The sequence below is a fragment of the Myzus persicae genome, unplaced genomic scaffold, assembly GCF_001856785.1.
Source record: "Myzus persicae strain clone G006 unplaced genomic scaffold, MPER_G0061.0, whole genome shotgun sequence".
In the NCBI taxonomy this organism is placed as follows: Eukaryota; Metazoa; Arthropoda; class Insecta; order Hemiptera; family Aphididae; genus Myzus; species Myzus persicae.
The window spans coordinates 337,418-361,039 of NW_019101546.1; the positions used below are offsets into that span (position 1 = coordinate 337,418).

A 23,622-nucleotide genomic window follows, 5' to 3' on the forward strand; every position below is an offset into this window, starting at 1 on the left:
AGAGCTGCAGCAGCTCTCGCGCACACTTTCGATGGAATATAATTAAGATCTAATATATACCTCTATACGATATTTTTGCCATAATATAACAATAAAACCGCGGCTATAGTTGAAAAATAAATAAAAAAACGTGCTCGTGTGATTATTAAAACTTCCGAAAAAGCGGCTCCGATACCTACGCGCCTATTACGATCGTAATATTGAAAAAGGAATATTATAGGTAGGTGTGTGTAAATTAATTCATTAAAATATTTAAAAAGTCAATCAAAATTGTAATCAAACTGCAATATAATACGTAGTTGGTATAGTACCAATAACGTCGTTGTATGCAAGCGTTCAACACCCGCGAAATCGAATATTACTCTCTATATAGACCAGTCTCTCGTCGTACAGTTTTCGGCGAAATTTCACGTCCCCGGTGTACCAGCGATTTGTTCCGGACACACACTCGTGAGACTTGACACTCGGTTACCTATTTTATATATACGCGAGTACTATAACTACTAATAACTAGTAATACGTATATATATATATACATGTGATGGTCCTCGCGGAGGCGGTGGCGTTAATACGTTTTTCGTCTGGCAGGCGGGCAGGCGGTCGCTCGAGGGGGACAGCCCTATTAACGTGTCGTTTCGGCATCAAGTGGACGTGTAATACACCGTGTTCGAATCGATTCCATAATATAGCGTCGTCGTCCGAACCGCCACCATGGGTGGGCTTATCTCATTTGAACCGTCACAATACGGCGACGACGTGCACACACATAACACTCTGACACGTTACGTGCACAACACCTATACATACCTAACGCGTACGGCGTACAATGTAGACCGTATGGGTACCTACGCCAACTTAAGAAAATGTAGAGTCCCAGTTTTCCCGGGCGACCGTTCGTTTTTTCGCATGGAGAATCCATTTTCCACAGCCCGGAGACGACCGCGACCGGTTGACGCGACGTGTGACAATATAATAATATGGACGTGACGAGAAAATGCGACACAGTCGTGAGAGATATATTACAGCGCATTATAGCGGAGAGAGGACTTGCATCGTTCGGCTGTATAATAGATGTAGTATAATAATATAATGGCACGATGATGCGATGATGACGTGTATAAGTGTTTTATTTTATTATAATGTCGTTGTTATTATTGTTACGCGTTTTCTTTTTTGCTCCAATAATATAATATAAAATTTTTTAACCCTCTAGAGAATTCCGTGGCGCTCAAATTGGAAAAATGATAGTATAGAAGAGGAGCTTTGCTAAATAAAAATAAATTTGTCACCCCCCATCCTCCCCTAATACCACATTAAAATGTGTTTGATATAATACATACGATAGGCACATATAAATTACAAATGTATTTAAGTGATAATTGGCCAGGGATAAACATTTAATTACCTACACAAAAACAGATTTTCAAAAGCTATGCTCATACGTACAATTAAATCAAAAATACAAAGACGGATAACGTAGATAATAATATAAGCATAATATTATCCTATGAAGTATATATATAACGAAAACGATATACCAAAAAACTACTCAATATATACCCAACTTATTTTGACAAAAATATAAAATCATATTTAAAAAACGTAGTTTCGGTCATCAGCTCATACCTCGCTGGTCCTTGTCCGTTTCAGCAAAGAGTACCAACCGACAAAAAGGAACTCCGTCGCCGTCCACTCGCCAATATTCGAGCAGCGCAGCATAGTTTTACCGGTAACCAAATATTAAACACATACCTACTCATAATATATGTCTCACATACTCGTGTATAATTGTATATTATTGTGTGGTGTGCGTGCGGCTCTTTTTCCGAAATAAAATATCACCTCCGACGGTACGAGTGCGCCGGCGCGTGCTCTATGCTCGAGAGCGCGTACATCGACGGGGCGGCCTTCACCTTCGACTGTTCCAGTACACACACAAACAGGTTCAGACACGATCCTCTCTACCCCGACCACCGTCACTCAGGATCTACCGCGGTGCGATACACGGCTACCTCGGGTCGTACATTATCATTTATCACTTTCGATTTTTTTTTCCCGTTTTTACGGTGCCGTCGCCGACTCCGTTAGTATATCAGTATACTAATAATAATAAAGCGACACTCGCGTTACATATTATTTCATAACTACAGTTAATTTGTACATTAATTATATTTTATTTATTTTATTTTATATACGTTTTATGGACTTATGGTGTACGATAGATCGCGTCGATCGATGGATTCGAGAAATGACGAGTGCCCGATTTCCGATCGAGAGAAACCTTTATCGAATACAAATAATTGGCGGGCATGTGATGTCGACCGTTGTTAAAAGTTCAGTAAAAACGAAATCTCAACCGTTATATACACTATAATATTGTTATTTAGGTCGGTGCCCACGAGTACCTAGGTATACACTGTCGGCGAGATCAATACCGATCGTATTGTTATTAACAGACGGAACATTGGAGCGTCGTCGATTGGACGATAATGGTATATTATGTTGTAAACGGGGAGGACCCGACGATAATTATTCAAGCCCGACAATTACTATCGTGAAAAAAAAAATCAGCGTAATAATAATAATTGCAGTCGTACGGCGCCGTATATGCAATAGAACAATATTTAAACCACCGAGCAGCAGACCGGCTATAATTTAATGTATGCGCGAAAGTTCGAAATTTATTATTATTTCAATGCATATAATACCCGAGCGTTTGTTATCGTTCGCCGAGGAACGAGGGCCTAATGAACCGGAATTGGGAAGAGCGCTTTTCGTGGGTATTATATTATTATCCTCTTCTCTGGACGAGATTAAAAGACGTATTTTTGGACCCCACGGTCGTAGTGCTACCGTTGATTATTATCATTATTACTGTGCGGCGCTAACGAAAACCTTCACGAGATAGGATAGCGCGTCTTCTTCGAATAAAATATAATATAAGACTACGCGGACTGTATAGAACGCAATGAATAATATAATAATAATATTGTAATAACAACTATTATCTAACAAGTGACGTAATATATAAAAGATCGTCGATCAGAAACCATGCGATCGTCGTCGTCGATAAATTTAAAGCTTAAACGTGCGAGGATTACGACGATAATATAAAATTCAAAGACACTCGAGAATATTCGAAACGTACGAGCAGTATCGTAAAAGTGCAGTGTACAATATATTATTATGGGTAATAATATTGTCTCCGAGCTCGACGGACGAGGTCGTGGGTACAGCCCGATCTCCGCCCCGGGATCTAAGCGGAGTCTTATTTTTTAAATTCCTTCCGCGTTCGAAATTTATGTACATCGCACTCTAATATATAGGTGGGTATATACCGACTTTTCGCGGTTGCAAAATGATATTATTGCGCGCTTATCGTCAATAAATTGAAAAAAAAACATTATTGCTCCTCCAAACGTATAATTATTATTTTCATAGACGTTGCGAAACACGACCGATCCGCTTCGTGCTGTCTTCGGCTGCAAACGCTCGCATTTTGTATGATTTTATTCGTATCACTGTATACGATTATTAGATTATTATATATGTTATTTATTATACTGTTATAATTCTGTATACCTTTGTACACTACATTAAGCATAGTAATAATATAATTCGCAGCTACACCCGCCGCAGCATATATTAACAATGTTTAATATTTTAATAACATACAAATCTACCCATATAATACCTAAGTACCAGCTACTGCGACAGTTTATTTCAAGACGTATATTATGTAATTTAATACAATAATAAGTGAAATATTATACCTATATTATATAGGTGGCTGAGGTTACGCAAGTTTGATTTCTGATCGAGTTGAGACGTCGTCGTCGCATCGCACATAAAAAAAAATATCTTATAAATAATAATAATAAAAAATTCGTGTCGTTTTTATTTTTACGATCTTATATAGGTACGCGATAACACTATATTTATTCGTGCCCACGCTGACATCGCGAGATCGTAAGACCGACAAATTGGCAGACGGCCGACCGCGACACGCAGTGCAGGTATGTAATATGTATGATAGTACTTGTACTTGTACGAGTTGTACGTACAGTGTTTGAGTGCAGAAACGCAGTTTTGCGGTACGAATAGGAATATATTACAATAATTATTATAAAGTGAGACGGGGAACGAAAAAACACGTGTTTAATAAGACATATAATAATAATAATATAATATGTAACTGTTTTTTTGACCGAGTTTTCAAAACTAGAATCGCGGGCAGTGTTGTAGAAATCGTATATGCCTCGTAACGGTTTAAACGAAATATCGCCCACGCATTAGTAAATTACATATTATTATTATGTATATCTATATAATATAATATATATGTATATTATAATATATTATATTGGCCGAGTGGTCGACGACGGAGTTCGACGGTTGCTCAACTCCGTGTTGTATACAATAGTCATAGTAATAGTAATAATAATAACATTTAATATATATAATAATACGATAGTAATATAATACGCAATACTCGAAGTCCGCCGCCGCCGGTTGGTTTTTAGCTATATACTCTGTGCACAACTAGATATATATATATATATATTATAATAACAATAATAATAATAGCAATTTCTTATAATATATAGACACACACACACACACACACACGCACAAGTAGATAGAGTGAGATACGGTTGCACGATAAACGCGATTCATCCGGCAAATGCGCCTCTGAGTTGTTGGTCGGTCCGTGATGACGCAATACCGTTTTTCTGTCACGACCGTCGGGGGAAAAAAAAACAAAAAGTAATATAATAATAATTATGTGTAATAATATTCCGCGGAGAAACCTCGCGAGAGATTCAAATGAGTTGGCGAGAGGTTAGGTCGAAACGCATATAATATAATATAATATTATTATAATAATATATAAAACGTATACATAGCGTATTGCACACTGAAAAACGAGATGAAAAAATCTCATATCATTGATATCATAATATTATTCGCTATGTCCACCGCTCGTCGTCGATACGTATGCCTACAATGCATATAATATAATATCTCGTTATACTTTTCTCTTTCTCACCTCGTATGTATGCAGTCACCTATATATATACGATTTACGGATAATATTCGATTCCGATATACAGCACGCTCGTGTGTGTGTGCGTGTGTGTGTGTGTGTGTGTGTAAAAATATTGTGTATAGCTATAATAACATAGTATAAGTCGTAATGTATACCGTACATAAAATATATCTTTCACACGTGTGTGTGTGTGTGTGTGTGTGTGTGTGTGTTATTGGCTTGTACACGCGCTACATTTTATTTATTATATTATGGATATTATAGCCGGGTAGGTATATTACACAGAAGCCAGTAAGGTACACGGCGGCGGCGGCGGGTGGCGTAGGAGTGAGATCGACCGCGGAGGCGAGACGGACGCCCGAGGGGGAGCGAGACCGGCCCCGTGCGAATCGAGTAAAAGTCCACAATATATATATAAATAATATTATTATTATTATACCTAGGTATATAGGTATTGAGGTACACACATGTATAATATATGTATAGTCGGCGGAGACCGCAAGACAGATTAGATATAGCCGACGGCGACATTATACTATATATTGAGCTCTCGCGCGAGTGTGTACGTATATTATATTATTATATTATATATATATATATATACGAATAACACGCGTAATATAATATTTATATATGAACATGTGAGTATGTGTGTGTATGTGTGTGTGTGCGTGTGCGTGACTCGAGCAATTAACGGACTATATATATATGTATATATATAATATATATATATATGAGTAAATATGTGTACATAATAAGTGCGCGTGTGTGCGTAAAATGCGTACCAAGAGGTGTATATACATATATTATATACTTACACATGCCTGTATATGTATAAAATATATCGTATGGATATATTATAACCTACAGAGTTTTCACAAATCGCGGTCTGTGTCGCTGTTTTTCTGTGCGCTCGAAGTAAACCGAGCGTATGTATAATATTATATTATCCTATCCAGCACTCTCTCAGAGTGTGTTTTATACTTTTATACACACATTCATATATATATACACATATAATATTATAATTATAATAACATATTATATTTTGTGTGTGAGTGTGTGTGTGTGTGTGTGGAGTGCACATCACTGCAGTAATTGGTTTCATGGTGAAGACGCGCGCGACGACGGTCGTGCTTGGAAAGCGGATATAAGGAGAAACGGCCGTACATAACAATATTAATACATTATACCGTTTATACCTACGTTGGTAACCAACTATAATAATATTGTACCCGTGTATATACCTATACCTATAATACGTCTTGTATAATATGGTACCGCCGGTACACTCGTGTGCGCCTGACGACGATGTATAAATTATATGGTGGCGCGGAGGAAAAAAAATTAATAAATGATCGTTTGTGCGGATTCACCGCGGTATCCGCATGTTTTTATGTACCTATAAAATGTAAGATGCACGCGTATAACATTATCGTATTTCGTTTCCTACACTCGTACACCTATATATCTATGTAGACGTTTCCCAGATATATAGTTGGTTTTCGAACGCAGCCTGCTCACGTTTTCGTCGGCAGTGTCTAAATGTAGCGCGAATACTCCAAAAACACGAAGCTTAGAACATCGTGCCCACCCATAATATCATCTGCCTTTAGTTGTAAACGTCTCGTCTTGTGCTCACAACAGTTTTGTGGCGGTGAAAAGGGGAACACATGTGGTATTAACGGCGATTAACGCGGAAACGAATATACACGGAGACTTCCGCGTGGTCGGGTATATTGTTGTGATTATAAAATTGAAACGTCTTGTGCAGAAATAATACACCATATACACCATGAAGCTAGCACTAAAACGAAACCATTTATAGGTTATATTAGTCAAACTCGTATAATACCGATTCACGATTTTTCGTGTATTCTTCAGAACGCCGCTCCAGTGCGTGCGAGTTGATGGAGAAAGAGTAGAACTTATTAGAAGATAATACATTATTATAATATACGACCATTCCGATATCTTATTATTATGGTTTTAGGCGGCGGTCGCACTCGTCCTACAGGGGGTGTGGGGGGAGAAATGTGTGTAATACAGAAACATTGATTAGCGGCGTCGGGCACGTTTAGTCGCGGCCACTTCTTCCCTCGTTAACGCACAAACTCCTCTGCCGCGACCTTCTCGAACAGAACGATTTCACGGATATTGCCCTCGACCGGCGAGTGTACGGGTCCCAGTAGACCGTGGCCGACGATTATTATATTATTATATATTGGAGGCGGACGATGGAGGCGGTGCAAGTGGTGGTACTGCCATGTCGATGTGCATGCGTTGAAAAAACAAATCTCGTCTACTAGTATATATAGACACGTTTTTTTCGTTCGCCCCGTTCCTCCGAGAATCCGTGAAATCGTGTACGCGTAAAATAATAATAATATGTGATATATAGTAATATAAGTAGCTGGTGATATAGTTGGACGATTATAACAATATATTTAGTGTACGCGGCGGTGGCGGTGACGGAGCGGACGAAAAAAAATTGTGCGCAGTCTGAGATGACTTGTCGAAAACTTGTCTACGCTATAATATAGTATATTATGCACGGAATCGTCTTCTCCGCAGAATGAAACGATTTAGGTACATATAATAATATTATAATGTAAAAATACATGCACAACAAGTGCAACTCGCTTAACAATACTATTTGATATTAGTATAGTATATCACATTAAATGTATACGCGTATATGGAACCCACGATGCGTTCACCCCCACCCTACGACCGAAACGCCGCGGTGGCCACCTTGTCCTTGTCCTTGGGAATTTCGGATATTTTCAAATTTTCTCGCGATAGGTTCCTATTATATTATATTATTATACCGTACACACATATATTTTACGAAACTTTACACGCGCGATATAGCCAGTCGATTATACGCGCATTTCACCGGGCTATAATCATTACCTATATATTATGTTTTAGTTCTCACGTTGTGTTATTATTCGACGAGACGATCATTTGATTGAAACCCATACACGACGAAAACGACGAAGACGACGAAGACGACCAATAGACCGCCGATTTGACACGGTGTGTCTTTATATCGACGGTCGGATCTCTATTATAATTGCTATTCACGTTACTCGCATCTCTCGGCCCGACCCGCGCGTCCTCCCGAGTCCGTCTCACTCTTTGTTTCCATCTTTCCCTCTCTCGCTCGTTATTATTATTATTATTATTATTATTATTATCATCATCATATACGCTATATTATACTATATGTACATGCGCCTTATAACTATTATAACGTAATAATTATTACCGTCGTGGGACGGTATAATTTATGATTTTATTTTTTTCCCTACCTTCTCTGCGCATGCCCATTTTCAGACACTTTTTCAGTCGACAGTACTGACATTGGTTCCGGTGGTGTTGGTCGATGGGACAGTTCCGGCTGCCCCTGCACGAGTACGTGAGATTCCGTCGGACGCTCCTTTTGAAAAAACTTTTACAGCCTGAAAAAAAACAGAAAACAGAAAACGGTTAACATCCACTTGATTATAATATTATTATAGGCGTATAGCTATTAATTATTGATTATTGACAATCGGCATGCAGACTTAATAATAATATTTATTGTTAACGGTTGTCGTATAAAATGAACTTTCTTTGGGCGTTTGTTTACACACGATTCGCATAATAACACGCGAGCGTTTCATAATATTATATATGTAGTTTGACAAGTATATCAATTAAGTTACGTTGTTATAAACCAGTCTATTACCGGAGTATATATGTAGTGATTAAGACATTTAATGTACAACTAATATTTGTCTATCACTACGTTAAAAAAACGTGGGTCGTTTAAACGTGAAATCTAATTAGTAATAATAAAATGGATTATACACCGATAGGTATATAGGTACAATTATATTAAATTCTACATAACTTATAATTAAGCTGTATACACCTTTCGACCGATATGATATAATAAGGAAATCAGTAAACACCATTCCTCGTTTGATAATGTAGCATTTTTCTATTGTGCTCATCGATGAAAAGTAAAACGACCATCTTTTAGATGTCAATCATTAGCATATTATAATATAGGGTGTCTATATAATAAATAAAAAAACTGGTTCTGTATCATAGTGGTTGGGCATATAAATTATGGAATGAAAAGTCATATACGCATTTCTTTGGAATTATTTACCCTGATCATTATATAGTGATTCATAGTAACGTCAGTGTTTAAAATATTGATGTATGATGTGATATACATATATTATATTGTTATGTATGTACGAGTCTTTGTAATTCTATTCATACCTATACCGACGGACGTGCACTTTAATGATATAATATAAAAATTTGATACTCAAACATATATAAAGTAAAATATGATTTCTGTACAGAGTATGGATTTGTATTATGTCTTATGTATATAGTGTGGTATTGTGAAATCATTTCTTATTCATTATAGCGAGTGATGTAGACTACCTACTCTACCTATACAGCTACTATTGAAAAAAAAAACTAGTAAATAATTACACGCCATATAGGTAAAATGAAATTTCATTTCCTACTTCGTGAATTGAAATAAATGCAATTTGAATACTGCAGTACCTATATGGTAATCGACGGTGCTTTGTATTTAAATTTTATCTATGCGTTCATTTATGCTGAACGCCGTGCAGGTTATATCGTAAATCAATATTTACGTGCTAAAATATTTATAATTGAGGATATTAATCATTTTTGCATAATTTTTTAATTACACACCTAAGCTCCTATATATACTTGTATAAAAGTGTTTTGTTAAAACAATAGACATACATTATATAGTGTTCAAATGCAGGACGTTAAATTTGAAATGTAAATTTCAAAAATTATAATACTTTGAAAGAAGAATTTGGTTCAAAGTAAGAACGTAATCAAAATCACGTGGGGCAGTATAGTATGCTAAAAATTCGTTCGAATAGAAAATGCATTATAAAATGCAGTTTAACATTATATACTGGTCATAATTTAGTCCACTATAAAAAGTTCTTTATATATTTATTGAGGCTTTATGTATTTTTGTGCTGTTATGAAAAGATGTCATGCCAAAAGACAATAAAAATTGACCCATTGCACGAGTGATATTTTGTTGCGAAAACGTTTGTAGTACCGCCAGTAAGCAGGGTACTAAGCACTAAGGACTTGACAAAAGAGTTGCTGGAAATACGGTATAGGTAACATAAACTTATAAATTAGACTGGTATGTGGTTTATATTATTATCACCGAGCGGAGCGATTTCATACGCGTGATTCTATATGGGTGGGTGATGGGCGGGGTGAGGTTGATCTGCAAAGTACGTGTTTGTGTGTGAGAGTCGCAGAGACGAGCGTGTAAATAATATTTTAGTGATAATAATAACAAAAAGCTATATGGGAAAATAATAATATTCTGGTATGCGCGACAGTGGCGAAAAAAATACCAACTCTTAAATAATAGGTAAATAATAAATCATAGGCAACTGCAATGCTTCTACAAAGATGGTCGAGAAAACGTGCCCATTGTAGTAGATGAATTAATGTACTATTCATGTACTAATTGTATGCTATATATACAGAGTTATACTTTGAACGAGCTTTTTGTTTATACCTCAAGAAATATCATTACCCCGCAGTGCCGTGCGAATGGGCCCATCGTGTATAGCACGTATATCCGTGTATACCTTTATATTATAAATTCGTTATTAATGCGGCTTGATAACATTATAGTCGTACAGGTATATATTGGAACGACGTCCCGTCGGAAAAACCGAATCTGTTTTTTTCTGAGTGAAAAAAAAAAATAGAAAATCGTTCCAAGCTCGTTGTAAGATTTCTCCCTCGCACACACTCACGCACAGTATTTTAATGTACGCAAACATTTCGTGCACGTGCGCGTGCATAATGTCATAATAGACGGCGTATCATAACACACACACACACACACACACACACACACACACACACAGTATACCTATATATTATATGTATTTATATATATTTGTGTGATTATGTTATAGGTGTACGGCGACGGTAAAATAACGTGCGTGTATAACAATATAATAACAGTACGCGCACATTCCGATCACCCTGTATACATATATATATATATATATATACATACACTTATATAGGAATAAGACGTACACAATGAGGATGCGAGCAGAGACCGGTTCCCACGGCATCTCATCGCCGTCGCCGTCGCCCAGTCTCCTCTTCTCGTCGACTGCAGCCCGGGCACTCGTGTCCTCCTCAACAGGTTTGGGGGCTCGCGCCACACACACGCGCACACGGACATTAGAGCTCTTGCACATTGTAATATATTGCAGGCATCGCGCAGATTTACGCAAACCAGTGTGCGCGTGTGGGTCGCCGTGTGGATAAACCGACTAAAACGTATACCGCACCGACAACAATGATGATAACGATAACGATAATGATAATGATTATAATAATAGTAATAATAATATGGTATACGTTACGACGCGGACAACGACTGTTAGGTATATATATTATATATATATATATGTATATGTAGGACATCGCGGGGAAATGGTTCGGTGCGAGGATAGCTCTATCCTCACAAACGCCCTCGCTTCGTTCCATCGTAGTCGTCGTCGTTGCCGACAACAATAAGCCTCTCTCGATTTTATTATTATTATCATCGTCGTTTTTTTTTTTTTTTAACACAGACTCCTCGTATATGCGCTCATCGCATTCCTCGATGATAGTATATAATAATATGTATACTTTTTTTCGAGTATCATTCCTCTCTCGCCTGCTTAAGGTGGCCGAGCACTGTATTATAGGCACCCATATACACATGACAATATAGTAATAATAATATAATAATATAATACATTAATATGTTTATACGCGAGCAAGTCGGACGCGTGTCGGAGAAAGATAATATAAATAACTACGGGTTCCGGATACTTATGGGCAATAATAAAATATTAATAATAATATATAGGACGTCTGAACTCCGACACCTGCAGCTAGTAAAGCTCATAATGTGCATTTAACAGCGATTTACGCCTTATGATGTGTATCTATTACATACCTACCTAATATTATCTATTATGCTCGCAGAGATGGATTCACCAATAGGCTCACTCGCGTGTGTATAATACGCGTCATTTTATTTGTCTTTATTGTCGGAGAACCGGCATATAAAATTATGTTACGCAACTACAGCGATGTAATGGTACTCATTGACATATTTCTCAAAAGTCTTGATGTTTTTTGAAATTTTTTTTATGAATACCAGTCACAACAAGACAACATTAAAAAAAATGATTTATATTTACTTTATTCGTGCCGTTATCGAGCTTTTACTTTCTTGTACATCAGCATACATTTTTAATTTCATATTCCAAAGTAGAATATTTTTCAGAGAATTTTAATATTTAAAAATCAAATTTCGAATAAGTATACAGTTATAACTACTAATTATAATTAGTTTGAATTTGGATAAGGGGAGTAGTGGAAAACATTTTATGGGTCCCGCGGCTGGTGCAACCCCACACCTCTCATCTACACTTTAAATACCTACTCATAATCGCTGATGGGTCAAGTTCGACTAAAAAATGACAACAGCGCAATAGCGTGTTTTTAACGCCCAATGACGTTTATTAAATAAATAAAATTCACGTCCTTTATTAAAGCTATAATATTCATCATAACGCTTTTATGATACCTATGCTATATATTAATCATTCTAGAAAAAAAAAATGTTTTTGTAATGACACTTCTATCCTTCTATTATGTTATATTGTACTTCGTTAGACGATTAGTAATCATTTTATAACAACTCACCAACCATTGTGATTTATGAATATATACTTATGTATTATATTATTATTTATCGCATGAATGATGAATAGGTAATAGACTGTTATAAGTAAAAACCGATCAAAATTGTTCGTATCATTTTCTTAAAACATCATATTTTATTTTATACTACAATTAATAATGGCACCTGTACGCATATATAGGAGTAACTAAAGCTTTCATTTTGGTTAATAAATGTGCCAAACACGAAATTCTGAGATTCATTATTAGGGCTATAAAAATATCTTGCGAGCGGTAACCACCCCAAAGCTCTTACTCTTAGTTGTGCCTAAACCCATACGCAACTAAAAAATATTTATAATATGTATTATATTATATACAAGTACAATATAGTGTTAGAGTTTAATTTTAACAATTTTAACTACCTAATATACCATATCACTATATTTTGACTTTCTACTCCGATAGCGAATGGACACATTAATTCAATAATAACGAAACAAATATATAAGTTTTATCTTGGATATGACTTGCATAAATTTGACAAACATTTCTGAGTGATAACTATAAAAAGGGTGGATTGCTTATACTAACATGTACACCTATACTTATTATATTATGTATTATTATTACTCTCTCTCTGACTCTCTCCCTCCCTCTCCACATCCCTTTTGTTGACAGTGAATCCTATATTCAAGGCATTTCACAATTTTTTATGTTTTTTTTTTTTATCCAGTGGTCTATATTTAATAATAAAATTATTCCACACACGTGTGTATTAAACTAGTAGGTATTCTTACATAAACAAATAATATTAAATAAACTCCGCAGTATTTTACACACCACATTCAATAACGGGTACGGTCAATAATAATAATAGGACTGAGACCGTCAATGAAAAATTAATTTATACATTACTTAATATCATACATTACATTAATGAAAACAGAATATTATTTAAAAAATAATTTACAATTTTATGTATACTATCTACAGTACACCAAACACTTTTAATTAGCTTTCAGATAGTATCTGATGTAGCTATAGAAAAGCACGCGGTTCAGCGGTTGTGCCTAACGCCCGTTAAGCACGTCTAATGGATTGAATTATAATAATGAATAATACAATAATAGCGATGTATATATGTCTGAGTTAAATCAGTTCGAATCAATCGGGCTACAAGGCGTTTACCGCGCGCCATGGTCGAGATTTTTATATACCTATATATTATATATATTAATATGTCTAAAATGCAATATGATAATAAGTATATACGATGATAGTATTATATAATTAGATGAGCGACGTGTTTAAGCATACGTGAAATACTCGATGACGTGCGTATTTATACTGCAGAATGATGATAAGATATAATGATAATTTAAAAAAAAAAAATATATTAATTAAAAGATGTAAAAAAAATAATTATTATAATATCATCGGACCTTGTTCCATTAAAATATTCTCAAAGGTCTCGATGATAAAATATTACACATTGGTATAACTATATTATACTATATAATACTACACATTACACGACGTGTAATAGCTGATATTATTATATACGTTCATACAGACGTGAAACGTTATATGCGCACAATGCAAAGTCGTTGAATATTCAATGTTACGATAAAAATTTTGATTTATGAGTTTGCTACCGAAAATTATACCTGGCCGTATCGACTATCGAGTATTATAATTTTAGTTATAATCACCTGCTAATGTTTTAGAATATTCACGCGTTGAAGGTGAAACTGAAAAAAAGGCAATATCGCACGGTGTACATTATTTTATCAATGCGAACTCAGTACATATTTTAAATCTGTGTATATTGTACCTATACATAAATCTAACAATTAAAATCATAATGTGTGTACAAACGGGACACTGCTTTTAATATAATATAATATTATATTATTATGACTCAACTACTGCGAATGTCTTTGCCAATTTTTTATTTCTCCATTAAAATGTACATTTATTTTTATAAAATATAAATAATACACGTTGTAGGTACTAATAATATATACGCGCCGTATAAAATTATTAAGTCATATAATTATTATAATATATACGTATATGATATATTATTCTACTATCTCGTGCGGTGCAGTGCATTGCGTATACACAGCATATTATATTATACAGTTAAGCCGTTGTTTGATTACGCAGAATTAACTCTTTTAATCAGTTCCGCACTCGTTTTAATAACACCTACCTACCTGCCCACCCGTATACCGTATATCCCGGAAGCACCGCGGCAGACGTCATCGACGTACGTTCGCGTACATTTTACCCTTTTGGCGACTCGTTGTGACCCTTTACCCCGATTTTTTGCGCTTTTTTTTCCACCACGGTCAGGTTACTGCAGCGGCGCGGCAGTCTTTCAGATCTCTCCGCTTCACCGCACCTCGTGGCTTATTATGTTCACCCCGTCGCACCCTTCCCTCCCCGCAAGCCCACGGGGCGTTTAATATTACACGATAGTTTCACTGTATCAGCTAATTAAGAGACACCACCGCCGTCGTCGACAAAACAGAATATAGCACAATTAAAACGCGTCGTATACCTATATATATATATATATATATATATACGGATACAAACAAAACGGGTGGTACATATACTACGCGCTGCATATACATATATATATACATATTATGTACATAGGTACGCGTCAGACTCGTGCCCGGGACTGAGAAACGAGGGGGAACTAATAATAAAAAAAAAGATCACGTTAACAAAAAAAAAAAATAATAATAATAATAAAAAAGGGAAAAAAAGAGACTACTCGGTGGAGAGAGAAATGAACTGCTGCTTTGTGATAATGAAGGGTATATGCGCCTACGCTCGCGCCGTCCGCCGTCGCCGCACCGGGTCGTGCGGGATTTGTTATACCGGGACCGACCTGGCATCTGAAATGCGGTTTATATTATCGTCATTATCATTTGTGTCGTCCTCGGCCTGGTCATTATAAAAAAAAAACATTTTAAATGAAACGGCGTCGGTGGTACAACAACAATTCGTGTATATACTAATACACGCGTGTAAAAACCTTATGGAAAGTGTGGTAATTATATTATAAAGGAGGGTGAAAAGGTTTTTTGTTTCTGTTTATCACTCGCCTCTTCACTTCTCTCGGTCTCACTGCGTCTCTCACTCTGTCACTTCTCTGAAACCTCCACAGATCGAGTCGTTAAATGAAAAAACCAAGTGTGAACACTACCCTGACTATTATTGTACCTAGGTATACAGTTGCTATATAAAGACACGATAAAATATAATACTATAATATAAGTACAAGCGACGGATAAGGTGTCGTTTTTATTCGAACAGAAATCGTCGGGAGAGGCTTGATTCGGACGACGAGGTAATTTCACGTGTTAAATTATATATACTTGTAGTAAAATATATATAGCTACATAATATTATGTATAGAAGGATATAGGTACGAGTCTGCCCTATTATTATACTAATATACTGCCGAGGTGGTATAGTTAATATCACACCTATATATATGTGTGTATAGGAATAATCAGCGCGCAAACAGAAACATAATAATTAAGTTAAATATATATATATATATTATTCTTGAACACGCAATTTTCGTATTTAATTTGCAATCGTTTATGTACTTTCATCTGCAGCAGATTTTGTCGGGAACATAACGTGTCGGGCACCTGCAGTATTATGATATTATATATACCATAAACATTATATATAGAGTACACCGGTAAGACGGTACCACAAATGTGCACATATATTTTGTAAACCAGTAGATATCATTTACCCGTAACACGATATATTTATGTCAAACTAGACCTTATATACATTTTTTAAGGGCACGTGTTCAAGTGGTTATTTACAGGAAAACTATATAACTATTATTAAAGAATTATCCAACTTATACACTTATAATTTCCGTTAAATTATATGTTCAGTACCTATATGTAATATTTCGTATATTTTTATGGATTAAATTAAATACAAAAAAAAACGATAATTGTATAATAGTTATTTTCAAAAATTATAGAAATGTTCTGGGTTTTTATCAGATTTTAGTTTTATGGATTAAAAAAAATTTACCATATATCCGTTGGTATAGTTTTAGACGTTGCTGCAAAATTAAAGTATACCTACAGCACATAAGGTATATATTAAAGTGTGCACCTGTTGCGAGTATAATAAAGGTTAATGCGAAAATTAACATTTCCATCGGAAACCGACAAATCATCGTTGTCGAGGCCTCGAGGGGTTGTTCACAGTGAATAATGTATATCAGCAACAGGTATACATATTATATAACACACCACACTATATTATCGACTCCCCGCAGGAGCGTTTTTGAACGTTATAGGCATTACCGTGAATAATATATTTTATGCATGTAAAAAAAGAAGCAAAAATAGAGTTTCCAATCTTTTCTTGCGAGTTGCGGGGCATAAATGTATAATAAATAATAATATATAATGTGATCGTAATTTTACAAATACCTACCTATGTGGTATGTGGTAAAAGTCAAAGAAAGTGCTTTTATACAGTTTTATCTTGTAACCAAAACAAGGGAGTTGTTGCAACTATATACAATTTTTTTAAACTCTTTGTTGCATGGTGTAAAGTTAATAGGTACTTATACATAGCTGAAGATTAGAAATTGAATGTATAAAATTGGGACTTAAGGTACTTCGAGCACACTAAATCGTTTAAAAAAAATTAAATTTCAATAATTTTAATATTTGAACAAAGATCAGTTCAAAATCGTTCTTCAAAATCAATCGGTTTATCATAATATTGAAATTTAAAAACACCACCAGCCCGATGATTTTATTTTCTCGACGACTTGTCCGGCCGCGATATGATCGAATGTCGTTATTACACCTATTATACCCACATTTACATACATACACACACATTTATAATATTATACTTCGACTTTCAGCAACGAGACAACCGGTTGACCGCATGCTCGTGATGTTTTCGTGTTGACTGCGGAGGTGTTTGATATAATGAGTATGTTTTAAGATTTTTTTTAGTTAAATCTCTCTGGGCTATCTTACTATATGGTTGTATAAGACAGAAAAAACAGAACATACTCCTTATTATGGTATTAATGAAAATCGCGCATGTTTGTATAAAACCAAAACAATAACGATGACAAATTGGACACGGTCTACCGCGGTTAGAATAATCGTTTAGTCAATTTTACACTTTAATCCACATTGCTGCAGCAGTGGGTATATATTTTAACGTGCGTATAAATACTGAGGTGTGATTGCCAGCTAGTGCCCAATCGCTGCGGGTTGGTGTGGTCAAACGGAATTTAAAAAGTATGAATAATATTTTAACATGTATGCTTTGTGATATAGGTACTTATTTATCAGAATTTAGATAGTAACATATTATACAAACATTTCGTCGAAAACATTAAAAAAACGCGTTTTTATACCATTACACTATAGGTACGAACATCCGTTTATATAGGTATATAATATAATATGTATATAATATATTAATATGTAATATACTATATACCGACAAAGCACTATATACAGCTATACGTGACCGATTTTGCAATAAAGTTTTTTGAATGTGCAATTTTTTCCTCAACTGCAGTAATGTGCAGTAGCCTGGCCATAATTATATATAATGTGCATTTAAAAAATAATATATAGGTATCTATATACACATATTATATTATAATGTTATTCACTACGAGTATGATACGTTATACATATTATATGCGTTACTTGAAATAAAATACACATTTTAAGTATAATTTTAGTGTTCGAAGACAAGCGACGGAATAGAATCGACGATACGTAATTTTTTTTAATGTATTATTGAGTTATTAGTCATGGCGACTTGTGCAATATGTGTTTGACATTTATCAATTATTGGTTGTATTTACAGTAAACAAAAAAAACTTGTTTCTCTGTAATCTTGGCGTAATAAAATTCTAAGCGTGGTTATTTTTAATTAAAAAATCACTATTTATATATTATTATTTATAAGAACACGTGCATAATGTTATAATGCAGTAGATAGCGTGTTTTTTCCACTGGAATCCGACCTTGAGCCCGGAAAATTTGTCATGTTATTATAATATCTACGCATCTACTGCAACCTATACAATTTAACATATATTTTCTAAAACCACTTTAATACTCAACCCCCGGCGAATCCAACTATATACTTTTATAGAATAAAATTATATTATCCCGCGGAAAGCAGCCGCCACCGCCACCGCCGTGATCGATTTATTATATTATTCGTTTTTTTCGAACACGCGTAGAACGACAATGTTTTATTCAACTCATTTCCGGCCACTTTTGCTTTTCATCATATTATTATCATATTATAAGGTTCATAATATAATATCACAATAAAATGTTTTAATTATATATAGATACAATCGTTATGCATATTTCATCGAGAGATTTATGTAATTTTTATCGTTTTTCGGGGGACTCGCGTTCGGATAATCTCGCGCGCGTCGCAATGTTTACATTTCCGAGGGGCGGCGGCATCGAGGCGTATTACATTATTATTATATATATATATATCCATCGCGGGCGGGTGTCGGGAGCGCACACAAAAAACAAACCCACTCAGATGAGGCGGCGGCGGCGGCGGCGTCGGTGGCAGCAGACACACGTCGGGTTATGACCCGCCGACCGGTTGACCCAAAGGAATCCGGTTCTGGCTCGCGGACGGTGGTTCGCGCGCGCGCGTGTTCGTGTGTGTATATTATGTGCTCAGCGGCGCGCGATCGGAAACCGCCGGGCCGTATTAAATTTTATTATCGGTATTAAATTTTTGTTATTATCATAATTAGTCGTGGATAAATTTGAAATTTTTTTTCCATCGGTTTTAATAATATTTGATGATCGCTTACTCGCGAATAGTATTAGAATTAATTATGTACTATAAAATATAATATTTTATGCCTATAGAACAATTGATAAATTTAATAAAAAAAAAAAATATATTTTTTTGTATAGATTCATATTTTGTCGTGTCCCGTCAGTTGAAAATTCAATCGAATATAATATGTAGAGGGTTCTTATCGCGTTTTCTCGCCACGCAGAGGACGAGGAAAAAAATATTTATTTTTCGGTCGAAAAACCTACGCGCGTAAAATCTTTAGGTAACAAATTGTTTATTATTTTTGTTTTTAGTACGTTGGTCTAAAATTTAAATTTTTATCAATTGTATATTCGCACACCAAGGCACACTTATTATATAATTTTTTTTTGTTGACAATTTTTTAACTCTTAATATTTTATCAAGCTCCCACGACAACGAAAAATAATATTTTTAAAACGCGTCTTATATAACGATATTATGTGTCTCTCAATATACGCAGTAAACTGCACTGACCTTCACAAGTGAACTGTCCATAGTGTTTGCCGCTGCTCTTGTCACCGCATACGACGCACTCGATGTTCTGTCCGTTCTTATCGCACTGTCCGCCGAGCGTGACCAGCGAACCGCCGGACTGCGAGCTGGCCGTGCCCGGCGTGGTGCTTTGCTGCGGCTCGTCCAGATGGTGGCCACCGCCTCCACCGGGTGGGTCGCGCCACGCCGGCGTCACCAGCGCCATGCTCCGGGTGAACCCACCGAGATCGTGGTGGTGTCCACTGGTCAGCAGGTCCGGCGGCCCACCGTGTGGCGGACCCTGGTGCGACGGCGGCGCGGCCGAACCGCCGGTCGGGCCGCCGACGCCGGTCATGCCGGGGCCACCGCCACCGGACACTGTGCATAGTCCGCCTACCGCCGCGCGACACACCGCGAGGCCGTTATGCGGAATAATAATGGTGCTTGCCGGCGTCCACCTGAGCGTCTGCTGAGACTGTCGGGCTAGTGTCCCGACTTGGCGGCAGTGCAGGTGGTGCCGGTCGCTTACCGCGGGAAACCGCCAGGCGCCGCAGCACGCGATCCCGCTGTTCGGCCGGACTGTTGTCGTCGGCGAAACAACCACTGAACGAACGACTTTTTTTTTTCACCAATAACCCCGCACGAAAATTGCACAAATTATATTATTATTAATCCAATAGGTACAGCTGACACACGGTCCAAAACACTTTTTTTGCCCGATATTGTTAATAATAATTTTTGTCTCGTCTCGTTTCGATTAGAGACAAACGAAAATAATTAAATTAAAATAAATACAACAGATTTCGAATGACGAATAAAATTCACACGCGCGAAACGTGGCGGCACAGACGACGTTTACGACGACGATCGTTTCGGATTTTTGACCTTTCGAAGACCTGGCGGCCGCGATCCCAGATCGGAGTGAACTGACCCGCGGGCCACCGGGTTAGGTTAGTAGACCCGACCGGGGAGACCGGTGCGCGGCGGCGGCGGCGTGCGTACACGACGGCGAAGGCGACGGTGCTGCTGCCGCCGCTCCCCTCCACCGCCGTCGCCATAGCGACCGGGGCGCCCGGTGTGCTGCCATTGGCTCCCGACCCGGCCACCTCTGACCAATTCACACGCGCGGTCGCGGCCCCCGGTGACACAGACCGCCGCGCTCGCGACGAAGGAGGAAAACCCCGTCGGCTGACGCGACGGCGGGTGCCCAGGCTATTCGCTCCCCCTCCCGAGACGCGCCTACCAACGCCACCGCCGGCGCTACCCCGACGCCCCCCTTTTGTATTTTTATATTTTTTGCGCGTCAGTTTCACCGCAATAATTAACTCGAGTGCAATATTCCTCTGCAGCCTCCCCCGCCACACCTTGAGGCGCGGGACAATGAGATTCTATTGTTCGGCGAGCACGTAACACCTCTCCTCGCCGCCAGCCATCGATTTTCTGCTCGTCCGCCATCGGTACTACCGCGTGCGTGCACAGGTGAGCGCCAGCAAAATTTCTAAACATATTTTTTCCACTCAAACCGACTGCAAAAAGTATATTCCCTCTCTCGTCGTCGTTACCACAATAAGAATAATATATTATGCATAAAATAGGTGTTACAATGGGTATAAATATTTAGGTATATAGATATTACTATGTTAGAAATTTTAAAATGATTATTGTTGGGCTTAGAGATACATACTTTTATAATTACCCACACATATATTATATGTCTATTTTATATAATGCAATCTTATGCACCATCAATATAGAAAATGTATAAATTATAATGCAGTTACATATTTTTCTTAAGTTTGGCCGTATAGATATTCAATGTAGGGTATAGGTATATGTATATTGTATACCCATCAAAAATATATTATAAAAGAATCTGAATAGATAGTGCAATGTAGGTTTGGTACCTACACATTAAATTAAATATTTTTATTATAATATGTGTACTTGATATAATATAATATGACTTGCGCAATGCATTTTGTTGTATCGAGAGCGTATTATATATTATTATTTCAATATAAATACCTTATCTCGAATATAAATTATATAATATAATATATAGGTATAGGTTTAGTCAATATTAAATTTAAAATGTTAAATGCACAATTATTTATAGGTTATTTGCTCGCTAACGTATATAGGTACTTGGATATATAATTATCATACTATTATCATCATAATTAAAAGTATATCGTATATAGGTAGGTATATTTATTGTAGCAGTTTACTCTGTATAGGTAGGTACTCTTAATTTATGTGCAACGTTTATACCAACAATAAATTGCATACTTTACTATACATTTTTTAGTGATTGTATTTTTCTTAAATGTTCTCCCCCTAGTACGAATTTCCGAGTACAGTCGTATCGTACAATATATCTATTGATTCACAAAAGGGGACTAAATTATAATATATATCATATTATATTCATGTGGATAGTATAGATACGTACAATAGGTAACTACCTAATTATAAACACTGCGCAAAAATTATAATATCATAAATACTTATACCTACCAAGTACCAGCTATAACTATATAGTTAAGTAACTATATATAATATTAACGATGCAACAAATGAAACCAATATGGATGCGAGATCTTGTGGGTGATAAATGTTATTGATACGTTATTATTAGCACAATATTGTATCGTTCGCACTTCATTAAAATAATAAAAGATAACGCACTTTATAAAAATACATAATAAACTTATCTTTACGTGTAATACAAACACCAATAGAATTGTATATACCTATAATGTATTAAATATAGAAGCTCATATTATTAACAGCCAGGGCTCGGTATAGTAGACACAAACAAAAAAAACATTAAACAGTGATATAAGAAATGCTGCAAACATGACCTAAATGTGTTTAAAACAATTCCATGAAAATACCAAGTCAAATAGTACAATTTTAATTAATGTTAATGCACTTAGTATCTTTTTCAATAAATCAACATAATGTCAACAAAAAATTATATTAAAATACAACAAAATGAATAGAATAATTCAATTTTCATAAAAATGTTAATCAATATTTATTGGTCATGCTTAAAAAAAATATAAAAGTGTTGACTGAAAATAATAATATAATGCATAGTTCAAAATTGAATTGGAATTATTATAATTTATTATAAAATTCGGAATACGAAAAACAGTATAGAGTTACAGGAATTGGGTTAAAATAATTACCATTATAAAGTAAAAAAGTCCACTAAAAATAAGTACATCCAAAAAATGCTTAATACAAATTTGTTAATCATAGACTTGTGTATGTTAAAAAATAAGATTTTTAGCTATGTATTGAAAGGTTGTATATAAAATATCAAAAAAAAAAAAGATTAAAATGTATAAACTTTCAAGTGATATACGCATATATACTTTTATAATAAATTAGAAAACACAACAATC

At 36.0% G+C, this 23,622-nt stretch overlaps 1 protein-coding gene across 1 annotated transcript in view; it reads right to left on the reverse strand.

Moving 5' to 3' along the window:
- The window catches only part of LOC111029473 (nuclear receptor subfamily 2 group F member 1-B), a 53,480-nt gene extending 32,288 nt beyond the window's left edge, over positions 1-21,192 (reverse strand). Inside the window, exons 1-2 of the mRNA XM_022308478.1 lie at positions 20,213-21,192; positions 8,368-8,517 (exon numbers count right to left, since the gene is read on the reverse strand). Of these exons, the coding sequence (XP_022164170.1) occupies positions 8,368-8,517; positions 20,213-20,564 (502 nt within the window). The 5' untranslated portion in view covers positions 20,565-21,192. The remainder of the gene's footprint in view (positions 1-8,367; positions 8,518-20,212) is intronic.
- Between the last annotated feature and the right edge of the window lie 2,430 nt (positions 21,193-23,622).